Below are 19,644 nucleotides of genomic sequence, written 5' to 3' on the forward strand. Positions count from 1 at the left end.
CCTCTTCCCATTTCAAGTCGTGTACCCGTTATCTGACCTCTCTGAGGTTCCAGCTTGTCATCTGTGTTAAGAGGCAGAAGCCAGTGTCAGGTTCTTCGTGAAGGTGAAGCAGATGCTATCAAAACTCAGGTGACCAGGGCCAATATTTTGTGGAAAACATATAAATAGTAAGGTATTTTTTTAAATAAGGTTTTTTTTTTTTTTCTCAACACAGAAAATAGAAAAAAAGACGGGCGTGGTGGTGCACTTGGGTGGCAGAGGCAGGCAGATTTCTGAGTTCGAGGCCAGCCTGGTTTACAAAGCGAGTTCCAGGACAGCCAGAGCTATACAGAGAAACCCTGTCTAGAAAAAAACAAAAACAAAAACAAAAACAAAACAAAACACCCCCCAAAAAAAACACCAAAAATCCAAAAAAACAAAAAACAAAAAAACCAAACAAATAAACAAAAAAAAAAAAAAAAAAAAAAACCAAACCCTTAAAATACCCAGATAGAACATGTACTCTGTGTGCTTTGGTGATTTTGTCTATGCTATGAGTGGGCTCGTGGGGGATTTGCTGTTAATATTACAGCTAACCCTGAAATGTACTTTATATATATCATACAGCCATGCAGAAAGTGTAATTCAACGCACTTTTCCCCTCCCCCACGCCCATACTCATACTCAGAGAGAGCTAATCCAGCCACAACATTAAAAAAAAAAAAAAAAAAAATCAGCCCGGCGTGGTGGCGCACGCCTTTAATCCCACCACTTGGGAGACAGAAGCAGGCAGATTTCTGAGTTCGAGGCCAGCCTGGTCTACAAAGTGAGTTCCAGGACAGCCAAGGCTACACGGAGAAACCCTGTCTCGAAAAACCAAAAAAAAAACCCCAAGAAAAAACCCGTTATTCTTCAAAGAAGCTGTTTAGAGGTCACCCGTGTTTTAGTTCAGCTTAATCTTTTTTTTTTCAGTCATCTTTGTTGTGTTGACAAACTCCTTAACCATCCTGGCTGGTGACTACAGGTAGCAGCTTCCGCGGGGCAGAAGCTGTGTTCTAGAAGGATTAAGGACTCCAAACGCCAAGGAGCAGCCAGGGCTCGCTAGGAGAGAAGTGTGGAGTTGAAGGCGGTGGAGGGCGCTGGGGGCTTCTTACAGGTGGCAGGAAGGACAGATCACCCACAGGTGTGGGCGCTCAGCACCCTTCTTGGAGTGGATGAAGGCGGCAGTGTCTGGGAAGAGGCGGCGCCGCAAGTGAGCGGAAGCCGGTCTTGGATAAGTGGGCTGGAGAGCGCAGGGCTGAGCCGGCGAGCACCCTGGCGGGGCAGCGGAGACCACGGGATCGGGTGGATTAGGGGCCGCGCGGAGAATGCAGCACTGAGAGGAAGCCCGGGCCCGGACCTGGGGTGCAGCTCCGGTGCTGGGGAGTATGGACACCTTGCAGGGGCGTCAGTTCAGAGTGTGCAGATCGGGCGCGGGACAGGGTGAAGTCTGGGACTTCGCGCTCGGGCGGGAAGTGGTGAAGCTTCGAGGTGTCTTTCCTGAATGTGTCCCTCTCCCGCCCGAGGGAAATTCGGGAACCCATCCTTCCCCGAGCTCAGGAGCAGCTGGAGCAAGGACCCTAGGCAGGGGGCGGGGCCAAGACCGGCTCCTGGCAGCCGGCCAATGGGCGCCGCCCCCGTAAGGCCACGCCCCCGCCCCCGTCCGGAGCGCACTGGCTGGGCGGCGCAGACCCAGCTTGGGACGCGCGGTCTCAGCGCTGTGGCCATGCCTGGCGGCACCCTAGCAGCTGTCCTGAGCCCGACACTACCCCAGTAGAGGACTCCCCGGGCCCGGCTGGCCCGGCCATGCAGCTAGAGACGCAAGACGCGCTGTACGTGGCGCTGGAGCTGGTTATCGCTGCGCTGGCGGTGGCGGGCAACGTGCTGGTGTGCGCCGCGGTGGGAGCCTCGAGTGCATTACAGACCCCCACCAACTACTTTCTGGTATCCCTGGCGACGGCAGACGTGGCCGTGGGACTCTTCGCCATCCCCTTTGCCATCACCATCAGCTTGGGCTTCTGCACGGACTTCCACGGCTGCCTCTTCCTCGCCTGCTTCGTGCTGGTGCTCACACAGAGCTCCATCTTTAGCCTCTTGGCGGTGGCTGTCGACCGATATCTGGCCATTCGCGTCCCGCTCAGGTGAGACGAATCTTTCTTGCCTTGGCCGGGTTAAAGTTCTAAAGAGGGGCGCCCTCTCCAGGCCCACGGTTTTACTTTCTGGACTCCCAGATGGGCCAGATTAGGAGCACGCTGGGCACTGGAGTGGAGGACGCACTTTCTCCAGCACGCTTGTTCTGCCGGCTATCAAGACTCTCCTGGGTTGACAGAACAGGCCACTGACTGGGTCCCCTTTTGGAGTCAGGGATGCTCTAATTGCCCCTAGTTTAGGGAATCTGCATAAGAACACCCTTAGGGGCGTTGAGAAGTGCTCGTCCGACGAGTTACCTGCCAAGGAAGGGCTCAGGAAGCTCTAGATTCCTTAAGTTTTGTGGACGTTCCCGGCCCTCTGGAGAGACAGAGCTGCTGCCCGGAGTCGGGCATGCAGATCAAAGCTGCTGCCAGATGCAGTCCTGTGCGGAAAGGGCGCGGAGAAGCTTCAGCTAAGAACGAGGCAACTTTAGACGCTGGAATTGGTACTTTTAGAAGGGTCATAGGGTCTAACGACACAGCTTTAAAATGTGCCTACTTCGAAATGAGGCAGCCAGGCTCAACTCTGATGGGAAACTCTAGGAACATTGGTCCCTACTAGCTTCGCGGTGGCTCAAAGTATTCCCAGACATTTTAAAGAGCTACTGTGCTTACTGGTTCAGTGAACACTGACAAGACAGTCTTAGAGCCTCTAGCCCATTGTGTAACCTTATTTGTATACTGCTGCAGTGCCCAGGAGCCTGAAGAGGCCCAGAAAACTGGTGAGGGCTCCCTGTTCGCTGGCTCTCAGAGTATACCTAAATCACTTTCTCCTTATTCCATGATGGGAAAACAGGATCCAGGGCAGGGAGTCAGTCAGTTGGGGAAGTGGCTTCCACTTGTAGCTAATAAATTTAAAGTTGAGTTTGCTGCTCCTTGGTAGTGCCTGGGCCCTTTAGCATTTCTGAAGTGAGCTTTGGATCTCTTTAGAGTTGGAGCTGAGTTGAGGAAACTGAGTCACAAGAGTAGGAAGAGAAAGGCAAGAACTCCGTGGGCTCTGACCGTGTGCCTGGCAACTCTAATTAAATGTACATTCTTTAAACCTCGAAGCGTCCAGAGGACAGACACTGTCACCTGCATACTGTAGATGAGGTTGTGGTTCCGGATGCTGTGTCCGGCAGAGTGGCACTGTGTCCTCAGCCGTCCACCTGTCGTCTCACAGGGCTGTGTGTGAGATACCAGTGTTTGAGAGATGTGAAAAGGGATCCCCTTGCTGTTTCTAGAAGAGGATCCTGATGGTAGTAAGCTGGCGTTTATAGGAGAAATGTGTCTAGGGAATTGATTGGCAAAAAGCTCCTACAAGCTCTTGTAATAGGCAGGTGTGAAGAGCCTGGTCCCTGTGGCTTGTGGCTTGAGTCCCAGATGGTACAGGAAGCCCCTGCTTGTGTGTGGGTGGGTTGCTCCACATCCCCTGCCTGTGGCATCTGACCAGGAGGCTTCACACATATCCCATCAGGTGTGCTACAGCCCAGGGATTTCAGAGCCTGCGGCTGCATAGAATTCCATTTCCTTCGTTCTTGTGGTTCTGCACTTGTCTGTTGCCCGCTCACTGGTGCTTGGTGGCCGTTTGAACTCTTTCCATAGAGCAATCACATGCCCCCCGCCCCTTGAGTTGCCCCATCTAGGGGAAGCCCTTTGGGCTTGCCCCTGGAAGAGCCCCAGATACACAGAGGCCTAATACCCAGGACCGGCTCCAAGTAGCTCTTGTGTCACGTGACTCGAGCAGGAAGTTCCATAAATGTTTAAATCTGTTAGTTCTTGTCCTGGGGTTTGCTGGGCGGGTCTTGAAGAAAGTGGGTGTGGGTGTCTTAAGGGGAAACAGATGTGAATCACTGGCTCTTTACTTCTCCTTTGCGTTTGCTAAGGGTGAGGGGCCAGTCGGAGGTGAAGGGAAGGAAAACAGCATGGAGCCCAGTGTGCCTGTTCCCACCCCCGGGCCTGCGCTCGGGGGTCTGAAGTGTGCACAGCAATCCTCCCCTTCCACACCCAGGCATGTATGAGTGTCTATCCTGTCCACACCACTGTGGTAGATTGAGAAGCGTACTGGGTTCTTATCCTTTCTCGAGCCCTCCTGGGAGATGGTGTGTGTCCTGGGCCTCGTGCCCTCAGCAATTCAAAGCCCAATCCAGGGGCAACGGGCTAAAATGTAGATTGCTTTGAGATGAATTCTGTGGCTGTAGTTCCAGCTACTGAGGAAGGCTGAAGCCAGGGGCTTGATTGCTCAAGCCCAAGAGTTCAAGGTTAATTTGGGCAAGCAAGACCCTTCTCTTAAAAAAAAAATGCAGATTACAGGGCACATTTGAGTTCCCTGGATCAGAGCCTGGGGTAGAGTATATATAGGCTTCCAGCATTAATATCTAACCTGGGTCTGTTACATCAAGCTGAGAACCCTCCAACTGTCAGGAAGGTTTTGAAATTATACTTCTCCCTTTTTCTTTTTTGATATGGTCTGAGTTACCCCAAACTCTGAGTTGGTTCCGAGGCCTTCCTTGGGGCCATGGAGCTACAGGTGGGCATCAGGTCAGAAAGGCCCTACTAAGGATTGGGGTGTAGTGGTCAAGCATGTGATCCCAGCAGTCAGGAGCCTAAGGCAGGAAGATAATCACTAGTTTGAGGCTAGATTGAGGCTACAGAGTGAGTTCCAGTCCCAAGATAGCCTGTGCTGCAGTGGGGAATCCTATATCCTACATACATACATACAAACATACATACATACATACATACATACATACAGGAATGAAGATCAAATACTTCTCTGCCAGAGGACCAGAGTTCAGTTCCCATCAACCCCTGGTCGACTTTTACAACTATTTTGTACTTTCATCTCCTGGGGATTCAAAACCTTCTTCTGGCCTCTTTGGGTACCTACGATTGGACACACACACACATAACACTTTAAAAAAATAATGAAAAGAAAAGATATCCTGTTTAGGAGGCAGTGTCTCTCTTGAAGGAAGCCAAGAAGTGAGTAGGCGAAGCCCAGGGTGTGACACCCAGGGTGGGCAGGCAGGGTGTCAGCACCGAGTGCTTATTTAGCTAGACACAGTTCTTACCCGGGCAAGACAAACTCTTAGGCTTGACTCTGTGGCTTCAATGGTGTCATGCTGAAGGAGCTGCTGGCTTCCATGGACTAGCCTCAGTTTTACTAACACGAAGGGATGATGCAGTGTGAAAAGGGGAGTCCAGAGGCAGTGCTAGGTATTAAAAAGTGATGCTTTTGTGCCCATTTGAAAAAGAGCAGCCTGCTCGCCTCGGGCTCTGCCCTTTGTCCTTATAGTGAGGGGTATCCACACAGACTGTTCTGCCTTCTGCCCTGGTGGAGACTTCCCATGCTGGGAACTTTCCAGTGTGGGCCCAGCTAAGGATAGACAGGGCAGGGCTGGGGTGTGTGCTGGTGACTGGAGGTGAGCCACAGCTCTGCCCGCAGCAGCCCCTGGCTCTCACTTCATCCTTCTGCAGGTTCCGGTTGGTTCCCACAGGAGTACTTCCTCCTGTAGAGCCTGAGCTGTTCCCCTTCATACTCTAGCCAAATCAGAGCTGACCCACTCAGGCAGCCTCCCCTCCCCTGCTCGCTGGACTCAGTTTCTCCTTTTACCGTGCTTGACTCCCTGGCAGGGCTGACACGGCCATTTTCCTAGAGGTACTGAAGGACATGGTGTCTTGGAGGGAGAGGTGCCTCCTGATCATCAGAATAAAAGGGCCATGTTCATTCTTCTTTCTGTTTTCTGCCACGCTGAGGCTGTGTGTGTGTTACTATGTTCTGTCTGGGAGGTAGGAATGTATGTTCTGAGAACAGTACAAAACAGAACGGGAGGGAGGGCCAGAGATGGCAGATCTATAGAGAACTCTCTGGTAAGATGTTAAAGAAAAACTGGTCCATCTGTTTAGAATAAAAAAAAAAATTGTGTTGATCTGCTCAGGAGCCCCTGGACTCAAGTCTGAGTATGCTTTAATGAAGGAGATTGTTGTCAGAGGATCCCTGGCAGGCCTGGAAGGGATAGCACGATACAGGGCTTGGAGACGCTGGGAAAGCCAGGGCCAGGCAAGCAGCAGGTGCCATCAGCTGAGGGCAGGTAGCTACAGATTCTGGGGCGTGGCCTGCAGGTCTTGGCTTCTGCTCTAAGTGCAAGCCCAGAGTTACCCAGAACTGGGCGTTGCTTTGTTTATCCTCCTTTGTTGTTTATCCTCTGTTGTTTGCATACAGGGGTCTCATTCCATCTCCAGGGCTAGAACAAAAACCTTAAAGCAGGCAGCAAGGGCCATCTTGGCTCTTGTCTGGCGGGATCTCCATTGGGACCGACATGGGAGGCAGCGGGCGGGTGGGTTGGGTTGGGGAGGCCCTCACATCTATCTTAAAGTCAAGCTGGACCTGAAGTCACACACTCAGAAGGGCTCAGGCTGCAGGAGAAGTCAGGCCTGAGGTAATCAGGCAGTTATCAGGAGATGGTGGAAATGTCCAGGCATGAGGTGATAGAAATGAGGTTGGAAAGCACTCTGGGTGTCACAGTTCTCCCTGAGGGGGTGGGAGGAGACAGGTCCCTCTGGTCATCATGGGCTCTCTCCCCTTGAGTAAGGTCCTGGTCTGTGCTCAGAATGGCATAGCCACTGTATGTACTATAGCTATTCTGCTTGCCTGGAAGGGCCGTGGCCCAAGGACAGCCATGCCAGGAAATGGTACTTGGCTTTTCACCTTAGACGGTGATCTACACCCAGTTCTGAAGGGCATGGGCTGCTGCCTGCAGCTATCTGGAGAATGAGCTGGTGGGTAGTGTGTGATGGCGAGTCTTGGTTGTCAATGTGACGATTTCAAGAATGACCTTAAACCCAAGTGGCTGGGTACACCTGTGAGGGAGTTTTTCTTAATTAAATCATTTGAGGTGGGAAGATCTACCTTTAATCTGGGCCACACCTTCTTCGGGCAGCCTGTATAAAGGCTGTGGAAGAAGGACAATGACGACTCTCTTTGCCTGCTTGCTCTCAGTCTTGCTAGAAGTCCACTCCTTCATGGACATTAGAGCCTACTGCTTCAGTGTCCACTGAAGACCAGCTGAGGCATTCAGCCCTGAGGACTGAACGGCTGCTGGATTCTCGGCTCTTACATTGGTAGACAGCCATTGCTGGACTAGCTGGACCACAGCCTCTATATAACCCATTCTGTAAATTCCCTTCACATATTGCGTGTTTGTACACACACGTGTTTATGTGTGTGTGCCTGTGTGTGTGGTGTGTTCATAAGTTCCAGGTTCTGTTCTTCTGGAGAATCCTGACTAATGCAGAATGACAGGAAATGTTTTCTCAAGATGGGCACTCCTTTCATATGCGCAGGGCCTGCAGCCTTGCAGGCTCCTTCCTCACGGCCACTAGCAGGATTCAGTCTCTTCTGTCTGGCCTGTGGCAGGACTGCTGTGCCCCCACGAAAGCTGTTTGAAGGATGTCCTCAGTTGTCTTGTGTGTTGGAGTTTTCCATTTGTGAACAGCAGCCACAAGCTAGTATTGAGAACTCAGTGGAACAGGCATGTCAAAGATGAGTTGTTAGTTAGCCTGGGATCACCCAGGGCTACACGAGCCTGGTTTCCTAGGAGCCCCAAACAGCATGCGGACAGCTACAGGGAAAGAACCCAGATACTGCCAAGGTTCTGTAAGCACTCTTTGATGAATGGTAGGTGAGTGAGGGGACTGATGGATTGTGACGTGGGCCCTGTAAGTGTTGCATGCAACAGACAGGATGCAAGGCAGCTGAAGTGCATTGTGACTGCAAGAAGCAGCTGTATTTGGTCCAGACATGCTTGCACTCAGAGCTCCCTCAGAGATGAAGGACTGTGGGATCTTATCCTGGCCGTGAAGGTGCTCCCCTTCCCACCATATGGTAAACCCAGAGGGAGGGACTGGGGAGGCAAACCAGTAGGGAGTGGGGCAGGCAGGTCCCGGTGGGCCCGGAGGCTTCCTAGGAGGCTCAGATTTTGTCCTAAAGGTTCGGGGACGGGGACGGGGATGGGGGGTGGGGGGGGTGGGGGGGCTCAAATCAGTTTTCTCACCGTACTTCCTCCTGATGGCTCTCAGATGGACCCTTGGTTGTGTTTCACCATTTCTTTACATTTACTTATTTGTGCGTGTGTATACACGCCAGGGTGCTCACATGGGGGGCAAAGGACAGCTTGCCGAAGTTGGTTCTCTCCTCCTACCACGTGGGTCCCAGGGATTGAACTCAGGTCAATCAGGCTTGCTGAGAAAGGATACCTCCCATAGCCCAGGCTAGACTCAAACTTCCGATCCTCTTGTCTCTACCTCTCAAGTGGCTGACTTATGAGCGTATGCCACCATGCTTGGTGAGGGTTGACTTTTAGAAAGGTTGTTGGATTCAGTGGGTTTGGAATCTTTCATTGGAAGAGTGGGCACAGTCAAAATGTCCCTGCCCTTTCTCCATTGGTTGGATCTCAAACTCAGGACAGGATAGGGAGAGAGGCCACAGCACCTGGGACTCGAGACGGCCCACTCCCAATGTGTTCTAAATACCTACCTTTCCAGTCCCTGCTGGTTGTCATACTGGAGCCTCCATCCCCACTATTTGCATTTCCAAGTGAAGATTCCTGGTCCACCACCTTGTTTCTGTAGAAACTCACCGAATCTCTTTGTTCTCTGATTGCCTCCAATTCTGTTTTTAGTATGATTATGAATTTATTTTTGTGTTTATTCCGGTTGGTTCATTGTGGTTTTGTGAGTCAAGATAACTAGGTGAGACGCGTAGGCCAATGTAGAATTATTTACTTATTTCTTTAGAGACGGTGCCTCCTAGCCCAGGCTGGCCTTGGGCTCACCTCTCATTTCCTCCTGCTCCTGGGTGCTGGAGTTACAGGTGTGTGACAGCACATGTGGTTTATGGGTGTTGGGCTGCAAGATGCTCGGTAAGCTTGATACCCGGGAGCTGCCTCCCAACCCGGGATGTTATGTCCTTCACTCTTTTGTGTATATGAGTGTGAGAGAGAAAGACAGAGATACACAGGGTCTCCTGTGTAGCTTAGGCTGGACCTGAACCTCAGACTCCCCTTGCCTCTTCCTCCCAAGAGCCGGGATTACAGACGTGTTACTACCATGCCTGGTGCAAATGTAGATTTTATTTTTTTTAACTTTTATTTTAATCTTATGTGTTTATATATTTTGCCTGTATGTATGTGTGTGCACCACATTCATGCCTGATGCCTGCCAAATCTAGAAGAGGATGTTGAATCCCTTGGAATTGGGGTTCAGAGGGTTGTTCACAGCCATGTAAGTGTGAACCTGGATCCTCTACAAAAGCAGCTAGTGGCCTCAACTACTGAGTCGTCTCTCCAGCCCCTCAAGGGTAGAATTTTAGTTAGGAATTTAGTTAGGGTAGATCTTCGTTTTAAAACCACTATGGCGGACAGCTGGATAGACTGAAAGGGACAAGATCATGTAGGAAAGCCAGGTGTCATCCAGACAAGGGAGAAAGGACTCGTGATTGTGGCAGAGACAATAGAGATGGCATATTAGAGATAAATGACAGCTGACCATTTGTACCTGGAGAGAAAGCTGATGTCTGAGAGTTTGGAAAGAGAGGCTCCAGGCAAAGTCACACCACCAAACAGGAGACCAGGATGGCAAAGAGCCTGAAGCCAGAGATGGACCCACATCCAGCTAGTGAGCCAGGCCTATCAGCATGGCTGGTCAGGGGTAGGCTAGGTGGGAGTGTGGGTGCTGTCACTACAGATTGTGAGTGACTGGTCATGGAGGACTGGCAGACCTAATGGACAGTGTTAAGTGGTGTGCTTGTAGCCGAATAAGAGAATGTAGGAGTCGGGTTCACCAGGGCTTGGTGACACGGGTAAAATTTGGTTGGAGAGAAGAGGAAGCCCAGGGCAACTCCCAGATTCCCGGGCATCTGTGTGGTGCTGCTTTGAAAGGTGGGATGCAGGAAGAGGTAATTGGGAGCTCATGGCCCAGTGTGCTTCAGACCTGGGTTGAACCCACAGGCTGGGAAGTGTAGTTGGGTGTGAACTATGGTTGGGGCTCACCAGACCTCCTGTTTGGGTTCTTCTCCTCTTGTTTTGTCGGAGCCCAGCACTGACTCTTCTCCGACTCTATGGAGGCCCTCTCTCTTACATCCCAATGCCCCTTCTTTGGTTTACTGCCTATATAGCTTCAGGCCCACCAGCCACAAGCTTCCCAGTGACTTTCTGTGTGGGACATCTGGCTCCTTTGCCGATTTCAACACTGTTTCTGCATCTGTGCCTGCTCACTCGGCCCCGGGGCCTCGGGTCCACTCATTACTGCCTCCCCCACCCTCCCTCCCCTGTGTCTGCCCTGGATTCCAGGACCCCTCACCTCTTGGAACTTAATGTTCTGAGGCCTCTGCTCATGCCTCCCGGCCTGGAATGTTAGGTACTCTGTTTCCCTGCTGATTTGTCCTTGTGACACACTGTGTCTCTTAAAGTGACTGTCTCCTTGTGAGTCCTGGGGTTCCTTGGCAGTTCCCTGCAACTTTGCAGCTATTTGCTATTTGTAGCCTGTTAAGCTGTTGCTACCCTGTGGATGGACCGGCTTGTGGTCAGTAGATCAGAATCCTACATGGAATGTCCTGAGAGGCTTATGGGGAAAGCTGGAAGAAGCAGAGATTGGTGGGCTGATTAGCCGTGCTCCAGGAGACTAGGGCCCTTCTCTCTCTAGCATTTCCAGAAGTCGTTAGCAATATAGCCTGCTTCACAACTGGATGTGGGTCCGGCTCTGGCTTCAAGCTCTTTAGTGTTCAGTCTCTTGGTTGGCAGTGTGGCCTTACCTGGGGCCTCTCTGGAAACTCTCAGGCTCCTGGGTGATGTCAGACATCAGCCTCCCCTCCAGGTGCAAACATTCAGATGTCACTTATCCCAAGTTTGACAATTGTTCTTGTTTGCCCTCTATTGCTGTAATAAGAACTGTGACCCAGACCAACTTGGGGAGGAAAGCCCCCCCAAGCCCTTCCCTCTCTGTTCTTTGGGACAGGGGTTCTCCATGTAGCCAGGAAAACGTTTAGTTCATCTTCCAGCTTATATTCAATCCATCACAGAGGGAAGTCAAGAGCAGAAACCTGGAACCAGGAACCTGGAAGCAGAGTTCCATGGAGGGACACTGACACCCAGGACCACCCGCCCAGGGGGAGCACTGCCCATGTTGGGCTGGCCTCTCACATCTTCCAGTACTCAGGAAGTTGAGGCAATAAATAAATAAATAAATAGTCACTCTAGGTTTGAGGCTAACCTGGGCTACATATTGAGTTCCAGGACAGTCTGGACAAAATAAGACTGTCACAAAACAAAACAAAACCCCCCAAAAACAGACATATACTGTCTTACAACAGAAATGTTTGTATTTACGAAGGAATGGAACTTGTGGGCAAGAATAAATATGAAGAGAGCTATTCCTCAACAGCTTTAGAGGCAGTGCCCGGCCTCAGCGTGTGTCCACTCAGTGCATGCAGGAAGGGCTCTGTTGGGGGGGCTTGGGATGGAACCCAGAGCCTCATTAATGTAAAGTCTCACCCCAGCTCCTCAGCCCCAGAAAGTGCTTAGTAAACCTGTGCTAAGTCGCAGCTGCAGCTTGGGGCTAGGCTCTGAGTCCCTGCTTATGAGAGGGCTCAGGCTGCATGGCCCAGGCTGTGCCACTGCTCAGGGGCTCAGACCAGGCAGGAAGCTTCCTGAGATCTGGTGGCCTGGTTTGAGCAGAAGGCCTGCGCTTGCTCTGTAGCCTCGGCCCAGCCCCCCCTCCCCAGTCCATTCATTATGTAATCAGCAATCACACATTTTTTTGTGTGGCTCTGTCTACCAATCCCCCTTAGCTAATGAGCTTTATAAGGGAGATCTGTGCACTGCTCAGGACACAGCAGAGAGCCCGTGACCATTTGCCAGAGTCTCTGGGCGCTTTCTCAGGGCAACCCTTTAATGTGGGCCATGCAGGCTGGGCTTGTTCCTGCCTTGATTGGAACTTGCTCCTCCTACCTGTTCCTGTCATGGTCTGGAGGAAGGCATCCTGGCCTCAGGGCTGCCCTGGCTGTCGCCCCCACCCCCACCCCCACCCCACCCCCACCCCCACAGCAGAACACTGATTGGCACAAGGACTAGTTGAGGGAATGATGCGTCCTTTCAGGACCATTTTATGAAGATGGCCACAAATGTATACCTGAGGATGTTCTGAGGACCCTTGGTGCACAGGGAACCATGTGTAGATTCTGCTGTGAATAACCGGGGGCTAGTCTTCAGATGTTAGGGTTCCCTAGAGTCCAGCCAGCATAGGGACACCTGCCTTTTCTCTTTCCTGCTCTTAGGTCCACATGCTGGGGTGTGCTGTCACGGGATGGCTGTACCAGCTAAGTGAAGAGCCTGCAGCTCTCTTTCCAGGCCAGTGATTCTCAAGCTTCCTGATGCTGTAACCCTTTAGTACAGTTCTCAATTGTTCTGACCCCAGCCATAGCATTTCGTTCACTACTTCATAACTATAATTTTACTACTGTTATGAACCTTAATGTAAATCTCTGTGTTTTCCGATGGTCTTAGGAGATCTCTGTGAAAGGATTCTTTGACTCCAGAAGGGGTCTCGACCCACTGGTTGAAAACTACTGCCTTAGAGGGTGGTAGAGGCCCTTTCCTCTGATTCCCCCTCCAGGACTTGGCAAGTGGCTCCCATGCCAGGGGGAAGAAACTAGTGTCTGACACGTGGGTGGGTAACAGAAGAAGGGGAACTGGGATTGTAAGATGAGCACCGAAGGGCTAGAGGTACCCAGATGGAAATTCAGTGGGCTTCGTGTTGCTGTGATTTAGTGGTAGTGGACAAATCATCTAAGCTCTGAGCCTTCTTTTCCATACCTGTAGCCTGGGCAAGCAGACCCCTTCCATGAGGCTTGGGTTAGAGGGATGTGTAAGTTTCAGGGCAGAGTGTGCTCAGAGAGAAGAAGCATGTGTGCTGTGCCACTAGAGTTTGTTTGCTGAGGGGTGGATGCCGGCACTTGTCTCAAATTAGGTCTGGTTGTGTGGTTCAAAGGCTCATAGCCTGGAACACTACCGGTTAGGGAGCAGTTAGGGTCTGCATGGAGAAATCAACGCAATGAATGCACGCCCAAGTATCATTGGTGCATTACAAATGACATGGGTATACTTCATCTTTAGCTAAGTATCTTGATCCTCGGAAAATAACCAACTTTCAAGCTACAGTGCTGTGTATTTTCCTCTAGCTCAGGGCTCAAGGTCCCACCTCGCCTTCCCAGTCACTGTCTGAGCATTACCCCTCCCCCCACTCTCCCCTCCACCGTCTAGCTCCCACGGAGATTTCCTTCCCTTCCCTTACCTACTGGCCACTGACCCCTAAACCTCAGGCAGGGACTTGCCTTCACTTCTGACCTCACCCCCGCCCCTGTAAGCGTGGACGTCTTTCTCTGGTCTGTCTTACTATGGCTTCCTGAGCGTTTCTGTTCTACTGCTGCTGTCGTTGGACACTGGATCACTCACCCAGCCTGGGTGCTCCGGTCTGCCCCTTCTCTCCCTCACTGTTCCTCCCCCTTCTCAGCTCCCACTTCCACAGTCCCAGCCTACACCTCGTCAGTTACCAAGTGGTAGCACCACCAAGGACGCAAAGACCGTTTCATTTCACTGTTTGCCTGGTGAGCGCTCCTCCTCTCCTTCCTCAGCCTTGGAAGTGACAGCAGTCCTAAGAGAAGACACGGCCCCATGTCACCACTACCTAGCCTTTGTCTTTAAAACCAGCTACGTTACCCTTCTGTCACCCCACAGGCAGCATCTCTGCACACGGGCCCTGCATCCTTCTGCCTTCTGAGCCTTAGCTTTTCAGACCCGCCCTTTCTTTGGGGGGAGGATGGGGGTTGGGAATAGCCTCTTATAGCTTATATGAGCCTCCAACTCCTGGTCTTCCTGTCCCCACCTCCCACATGCTAGGATTACAGGCACACCATCACACCCACCACCCTGTTCTTTCTGCATCTTCTCTAGGGATCATCATCATCAACTAACTAATATCATTCTTCCCATGACCTTAATCTTTGTGCCTCTAGCCCTTAATCATCTGTTTCTGTGAACATTGGGATATGGGGGAAAACCCCCTAGAAACCACGCATCAACCTTGGCTCCTCCCCATCTTCTGTCTAATCCACCTTCAAGGCCTGTTGCTTCTGTTTCCAGGATCCATTACATCATCTGGGCTGAAATCCTGGTCCCAGGGAGCATTTTCTTGAATTTTGAAATAGCTTCTCTGTCTCCTCTTGTTCTCCTGAAATTCGGTCGCTGTGGCCCGATGACTCCACAACATGGACAGTGCTACTCTCCAGCTTCCACGTCTCCCAAGGCTCCGAGTCTGCAAACTGGCACTTTCTCAAATCCCGAGTGAGGGCTGTTTTGCCTGGAATCCTCTCGCTGTTCACATTTCTGCTCCCTCTCATTCACTAGATCTCCACTGAGAGCTTCCAGGGTGTCTTGTACTGATGCTTACCCTGTTTGTATCTTACGGTTGGTTATTGCTATCGCGATATAGCAAGTTATCATTTTAAAAGGGTTGAGCCCACTCCAGGACATTCGTGTGTGTGTGTGTGTGTGTGTGTGTGTGTGTGTGTGTGTTTACTCTCTCTCTGTTCTATGAGGGCAGAGATTAGGTTTCTGGTTCCTAGCAGAATGCATAGGACAAAGGTGGAGTGCAAACAATGGGATGTGGGGACAGGGCCACAGGGTCAGCTGTCCCCTGCTGCTTCCCTGATACAGTTGGCTCTTTTCCTTATCCAAGACAGTCTGGCATGAAACTTCTTCACGTGTGCAGGATTCGGTGTTTTGAGAAGTTCAGATGTGAATGGATTCCCGTTGTTGTGAATTACAGTGGGAAGCTATTTCCACGGACACTGCTTCTATTTCTTTTAAAGGATATTTATTTGATTTGTGTTTGAGTGCAGGGGCACAGCATGGTGTGTAGGTCAGAGGAGGATCTGAAGGACCTGGTTCTCTCCTTCCACCATGTGGGTCCTGGGGTGGAACTCAGGCTGTCAGGCTGGGCAGTGAGCGCCATCATCTGCTGAGCTGCCTTGCCGGTCCTAACACTGCCTTTTAAAAGGAAGTAAAGTAAGAAACCATGGTATAGTGCCAGGAGCAAGGACCGAATAGGCATATCTGCAGTGAGACATTTAATTCCCATACCCTTCCCTCTCTGTGTCTTGTCTTTCTCTGAGGCAGCCTGGCTTGGTCTTGAACTCACAATCTCTTCCCTCTCCTTCTCAGCATTTCTTACCAATGTGTGCTGCCAAATTGCCTTTTCCCACTCTCCCCAGACAGAGTTGCAAGTAGCTCAAGATGGCCTTGAATTTTCTATATAGCCAAGGATGTCCCTGTCTTTCTGATTCTTTTACTTCTTTCTCCTGAGTGTTGGGATTACATATATATGCCACCACACCCTGTTTCTGTGATGCTGGGATCAAACCTAGGGGTTTATGCGTGCTTAACAACTCTACCAAACGAGCTCTATCTGGAGTCCCTTAATTTCCTGAAACAAGATCACAGAACTCTGAGGGTCTAGGCATTCAAAGGTAAAGGACCTAGGCTCTTTCCTTCCCTCTCCTCTGATAAAAGTTTTCTCTTTCCTTTGACCTTCATGGTCACAAGATGGCTGCTGAGGCTGTCTGTGCCTATCAGCCTGTCACGAAAGTGTCAGAAGCAGCAAGGTAGGGGTGGTCGGCAAAGGGCAGAGCTCTTCTCATGGGTGGCTCTCCTGTCGGGAAGTTAGACTTTTTTCGCGGTCCCTTGCAGACTTGCTTAATGGCCTTACTGGCCAGAAGATCTCACTACCCGACTTAGACCAGTCACTGAAAGAGAATGGAAAATGCTAGGATTTGCTTATCCCAAATATCCCACCAAGGCTGGCCTGTAATCAATGGAACTAAACTAATAGTCTAGGGGCTAGAGATATGGCTCAGTGGTTAAGAGCACTGACTGCTGTTCCAGAGGTCCCAGGCCCCCCATGTGGGGCAGCACCCATATGGCAGCTCACAGCTGTCTATAACTCCAGTTCTGAAGCTTCTGACACCTCACACAGACATACATGCAGGCAGAACATCGGAACACGTAAAATAAATACATTAAAAAAATAATAATGGTCAGAAGCAGAGCTGTAGCCCAGGCTAGCTCATGGACAGTCTTCTGAGTGCCTAGCCTTTGTGGGGCTTTTTGTTACCCTGCAGATACTGTGCTATTGACATCCCTGGTGAGGCGCTGGCAAGGAAACACATTTTTAAGAGGGTTTCATCAGTAGCCAAGAAAGATGGGGTGAGCAGCTGCGCCCAGCAGGCTGTCCTGTAGGACTGAGCTGCCCACTGATGAGAGGAAGTGGCAAAGACAAACAATCATTAGATCACTGCGCATGAAGCAGGTCGCAGCTGGCTTCCTCTGCTAACTGTACTGGTTCTCTGGCCTGTCCAGGCCGCTGAGTTGGGTATTCCTAGCACGCAGTTGCCGCAGAGCTATTGCTAGCAGGTAGCAAATGAGGGATGTTTTCACAATGGCTCTGCTTTGAGAACTGAACTAGATACTGGGCACGGTGCTAGGTCCCGGGAACGCCAGTTCAGCAGGATATGGTCTGTCCTCAGGTGGTTGTCCTTATAGTTGAGGGGAAATATATGTAACAGATTAAGGGCCCGTTATCAATGTTGATTTCCTAAGTCTCAGCAGCTCCCTGGCCAGCAGCTTTCTGTAGATGAGGCATTAACAGACCTGTGTTCCAGCCGTCGTCAGCAGTGAAGCCAGCCATTCATCTGCAGAGACTGAAGGCTGGTTTTCTTTTGTGAGATAAGATAGTGCTTTATGGCTTCAGCTGACCTCCGACTTGGGAACCCCTGCCTCAGCCTCCTGATTAGGGGACTGCAGGTGTGCATCTACTACAACCAGTTCTGAAGCAAAGTTTTGGTATTGAGAGAAGCGATTCTTGTCAAAAGCTACGGGTCGTGCCTTGTTCAAGTGTCACCTTGTGAATTAGGCTTCATGTGCATGTCCCTTAAGATGCTGGGGTTTTGTTTTTTTGTTTGTTTGTTCTGTTTTTGTTTTTGTGCACGTTCTGATCTCAACAATCCAACAGTGCCTTACAGGAGATCTGAACTTACCCAGTGCTGAGGCTATTAAAAAGGGCCTCTAAGACCTATCACCATCACTAAACAGAAATGAGTACTGACTCAAGAATGAGTCTTTTTCTTTTTGGTTTGGTTTGGTTTTTTAAATAAGGTCTCTCTTCGTAGTGCTGGCTGTCCTGGAACTCACACTGTAGACCAGGTTGTCCTTGAACTCAGAGAGATCCCCTGCCCCTGCCTCTGCCTCCTGAATGCTAGGACTAAAGGCATGCACTACCATACCTGGCTAAGAATGACAGTTTTACTGCGCTTGCTGCAGCAGAGTTGATGCCTGCTCCCGTGTCGAGTCTCCAGTGTTAGGTGATGGCCATGGTACCCCAAGGGTAAACCTCCAAGGCTAAAGGCCCGTGGGACACCAGCAGGGGTGGGCCTCGGGTCAAGGGATGCTGTAAAATGACCAATAACAGATGATGTTCTCTTGGACAGGTATAAAGGTTTGGTCACTGGGACACGAGCGAGAGGGATCATTGCTGTCCTCTGGGTCCTTGCCTTTGGCATTGGATTGACTCCGTTCCTGGGGTGGAACAGTAAAGACAGTGCCACCAGCAACTGCACAGAACTGGGGGATGGCATCGCGAATAAAAGCTGCTGTCCTGTGACATGTCTCTTTGAGAATGTGGTCCCCATGAGCTACATGGTGTATTTCAACTTCTTTGGGTGTGTCCTTCCTCCACTGCTCATAATGCTGGTGATCTACATCAAAATCTTCATGGTGGCCTGCAAGCAGCTTCAGCGCATGGAACTGATGGACCACTCCAGGACCACTCTCCAGCGGGAGATCCACGCAGCCAAGTCACTGGCTATGATCGTGGGCATTTTTGCTCTGTGTTGGCTCCCAGTGCATGCCATCAACTGTATCACCCTCTTCCATCCAGCCCTGGCCAAGGACAAGCCCAAGTGGGTGATGAATGTGGCCATCCTCCTGTCACATGCCAATTCAGTTGTCAACCCCATTGTCTATGCCTACAGGAACCGAGACTTCCGCTACAGTTTCCACAAGATCATCTCCAGATATGTTCTCTGCCAGGCCGAGACCAAGGGTGGGAGTGGGCAGGCTGGGGCGCAGTCTACTCTCAGTCTGGGCTTATGACCTAGGCTCTGGCCTTTTGGAGAAGAAGGCTTAAAATAAACAATGGGACTAGACACAACTGGCCGATCCTCACTGTGAAAGACAGCTGCACCTCCCAAGCAAATGGCCCGTCTCCCCTGAATGCTTGCCTGGAGTTACACAAGTCTGGCTGACATGCAAATTGGAGGCTCCGTGGCTAACAAATACATTTATGAATCTATTCAGCTGCTCTTACTGTGTGGATGGTGGTGGCAGCTTGAATTGATTCCGGAAAACTGTTTAAGAATCTGCCTCATTCGTGGTAGAAAATGACTGAAACTTACCTTACTGTGAAACACTGTGAACTCTTATAATGTAAGTATTTTTCACTTACAGGAATAGAAAAATAAAAGTTGGCTCTACTAATGAATACTTGTTCCTGGGGCAGCAACTCAGAAAACTGAAGTATAAATCTTCAGTCAAGATACAGTAGTATTAATTTAGGGAATGATTCTATCCTAAGCTTTGAAGTAGAATTATAATAACAAAACATTTAAGTTCAATATTTTCCCAGTACACAAAACACTAGAGGTAGAAACTGGAGAGACGAAGTCCTTCCTCTACTGGAACCTGCTTTAGAGCTAGGTACTGGGTTTTGCTTCTCTTCCACATTAAAGTTTATTGGGACCTAAAGTGTGAAAATTTTACTAAGCAAAATCACCTAATTGTGTATTGTACCCAAAGAAATAAACTTTAAAAGGTGATTCCCAGCACGCACTGGCTTCTTGCACTTCGTGTGCGCACTGTCTGCACCTTCCTGACCCTGAGGCCTTTGAAAGAGGTGGCTCAGACTGCGTCCGGGTCTCTCGACCAGCAGAGACATCTTCATTTCTCTTTGCCACAACTCATCACAGCGCTCAGCCAACCGGAAAACACTGCCTGGCTGCATTGGCTTTTTATTCAGCAGCTCTTCACTAACGCTTTGTGTTTTGGCGCACCACAACTGGGGGTTTCCCTAGGCTATGCAGTCACCTACTCCAGTTTTCTACCTCCTCAGTTCCTAAAAAGATGACTGTTCAGAGCAGCAGGAAGCTCCTGACCCTCTAGGATCTGCTGGCTGCCCCAGCTTTTCCTCTTCGGCTTTTCCTCTTCGGTTCTTTTCCGGGGCTTTCATCGTTATCACTCATCCTTTGTTCTCCTGAGCCTATCTTATCTCTCCAACACCACTACAGGTACCT

At 50.5% G+C, this 19,644-nt stretch overlaps 1 protein-coding gene across 1 annotated transcript; it reads left to right on the plus strand.

Moving 5' to 3' along the window:
- The first annotated feature begins 1,706 nt into the window (after window positions 1-1,706).
- Window positions 1,707-19,175, plus strand: Adora2b (adenosine A2b receptor). The gene is made up of 2 exons (NM_007413.4): window positions 1,707-2,159; window positions 17,785-19,175. Exons 1-2 carry the CDS (start codon window positions 1,825-1,827, stop codon window positions 18,446-18,448), a joined length of 999 nt encoding a protein of 332 aa, NP_031439.2. The 5' UTR covers window positions 1,707-1,824; the 3' UTR covers window positions 18,449-19,175.
- The last annotated feature ends 469 nt before the right edge of the window (window positions 19,176-19,644 follow it).

This window comes from Mus musculus, chromosome 11 (assembly GCF_000001635.26).
Source record: "Mus musculus strain C57BL/6J chromosome 11, GRCm38.p6 C57BL/6J".
Taxonomy (NCBI): Eukaryota; Metazoa; Chordata; class Mammalia; order Rodentia; family Muridae; genus Mus; species Mus musculus.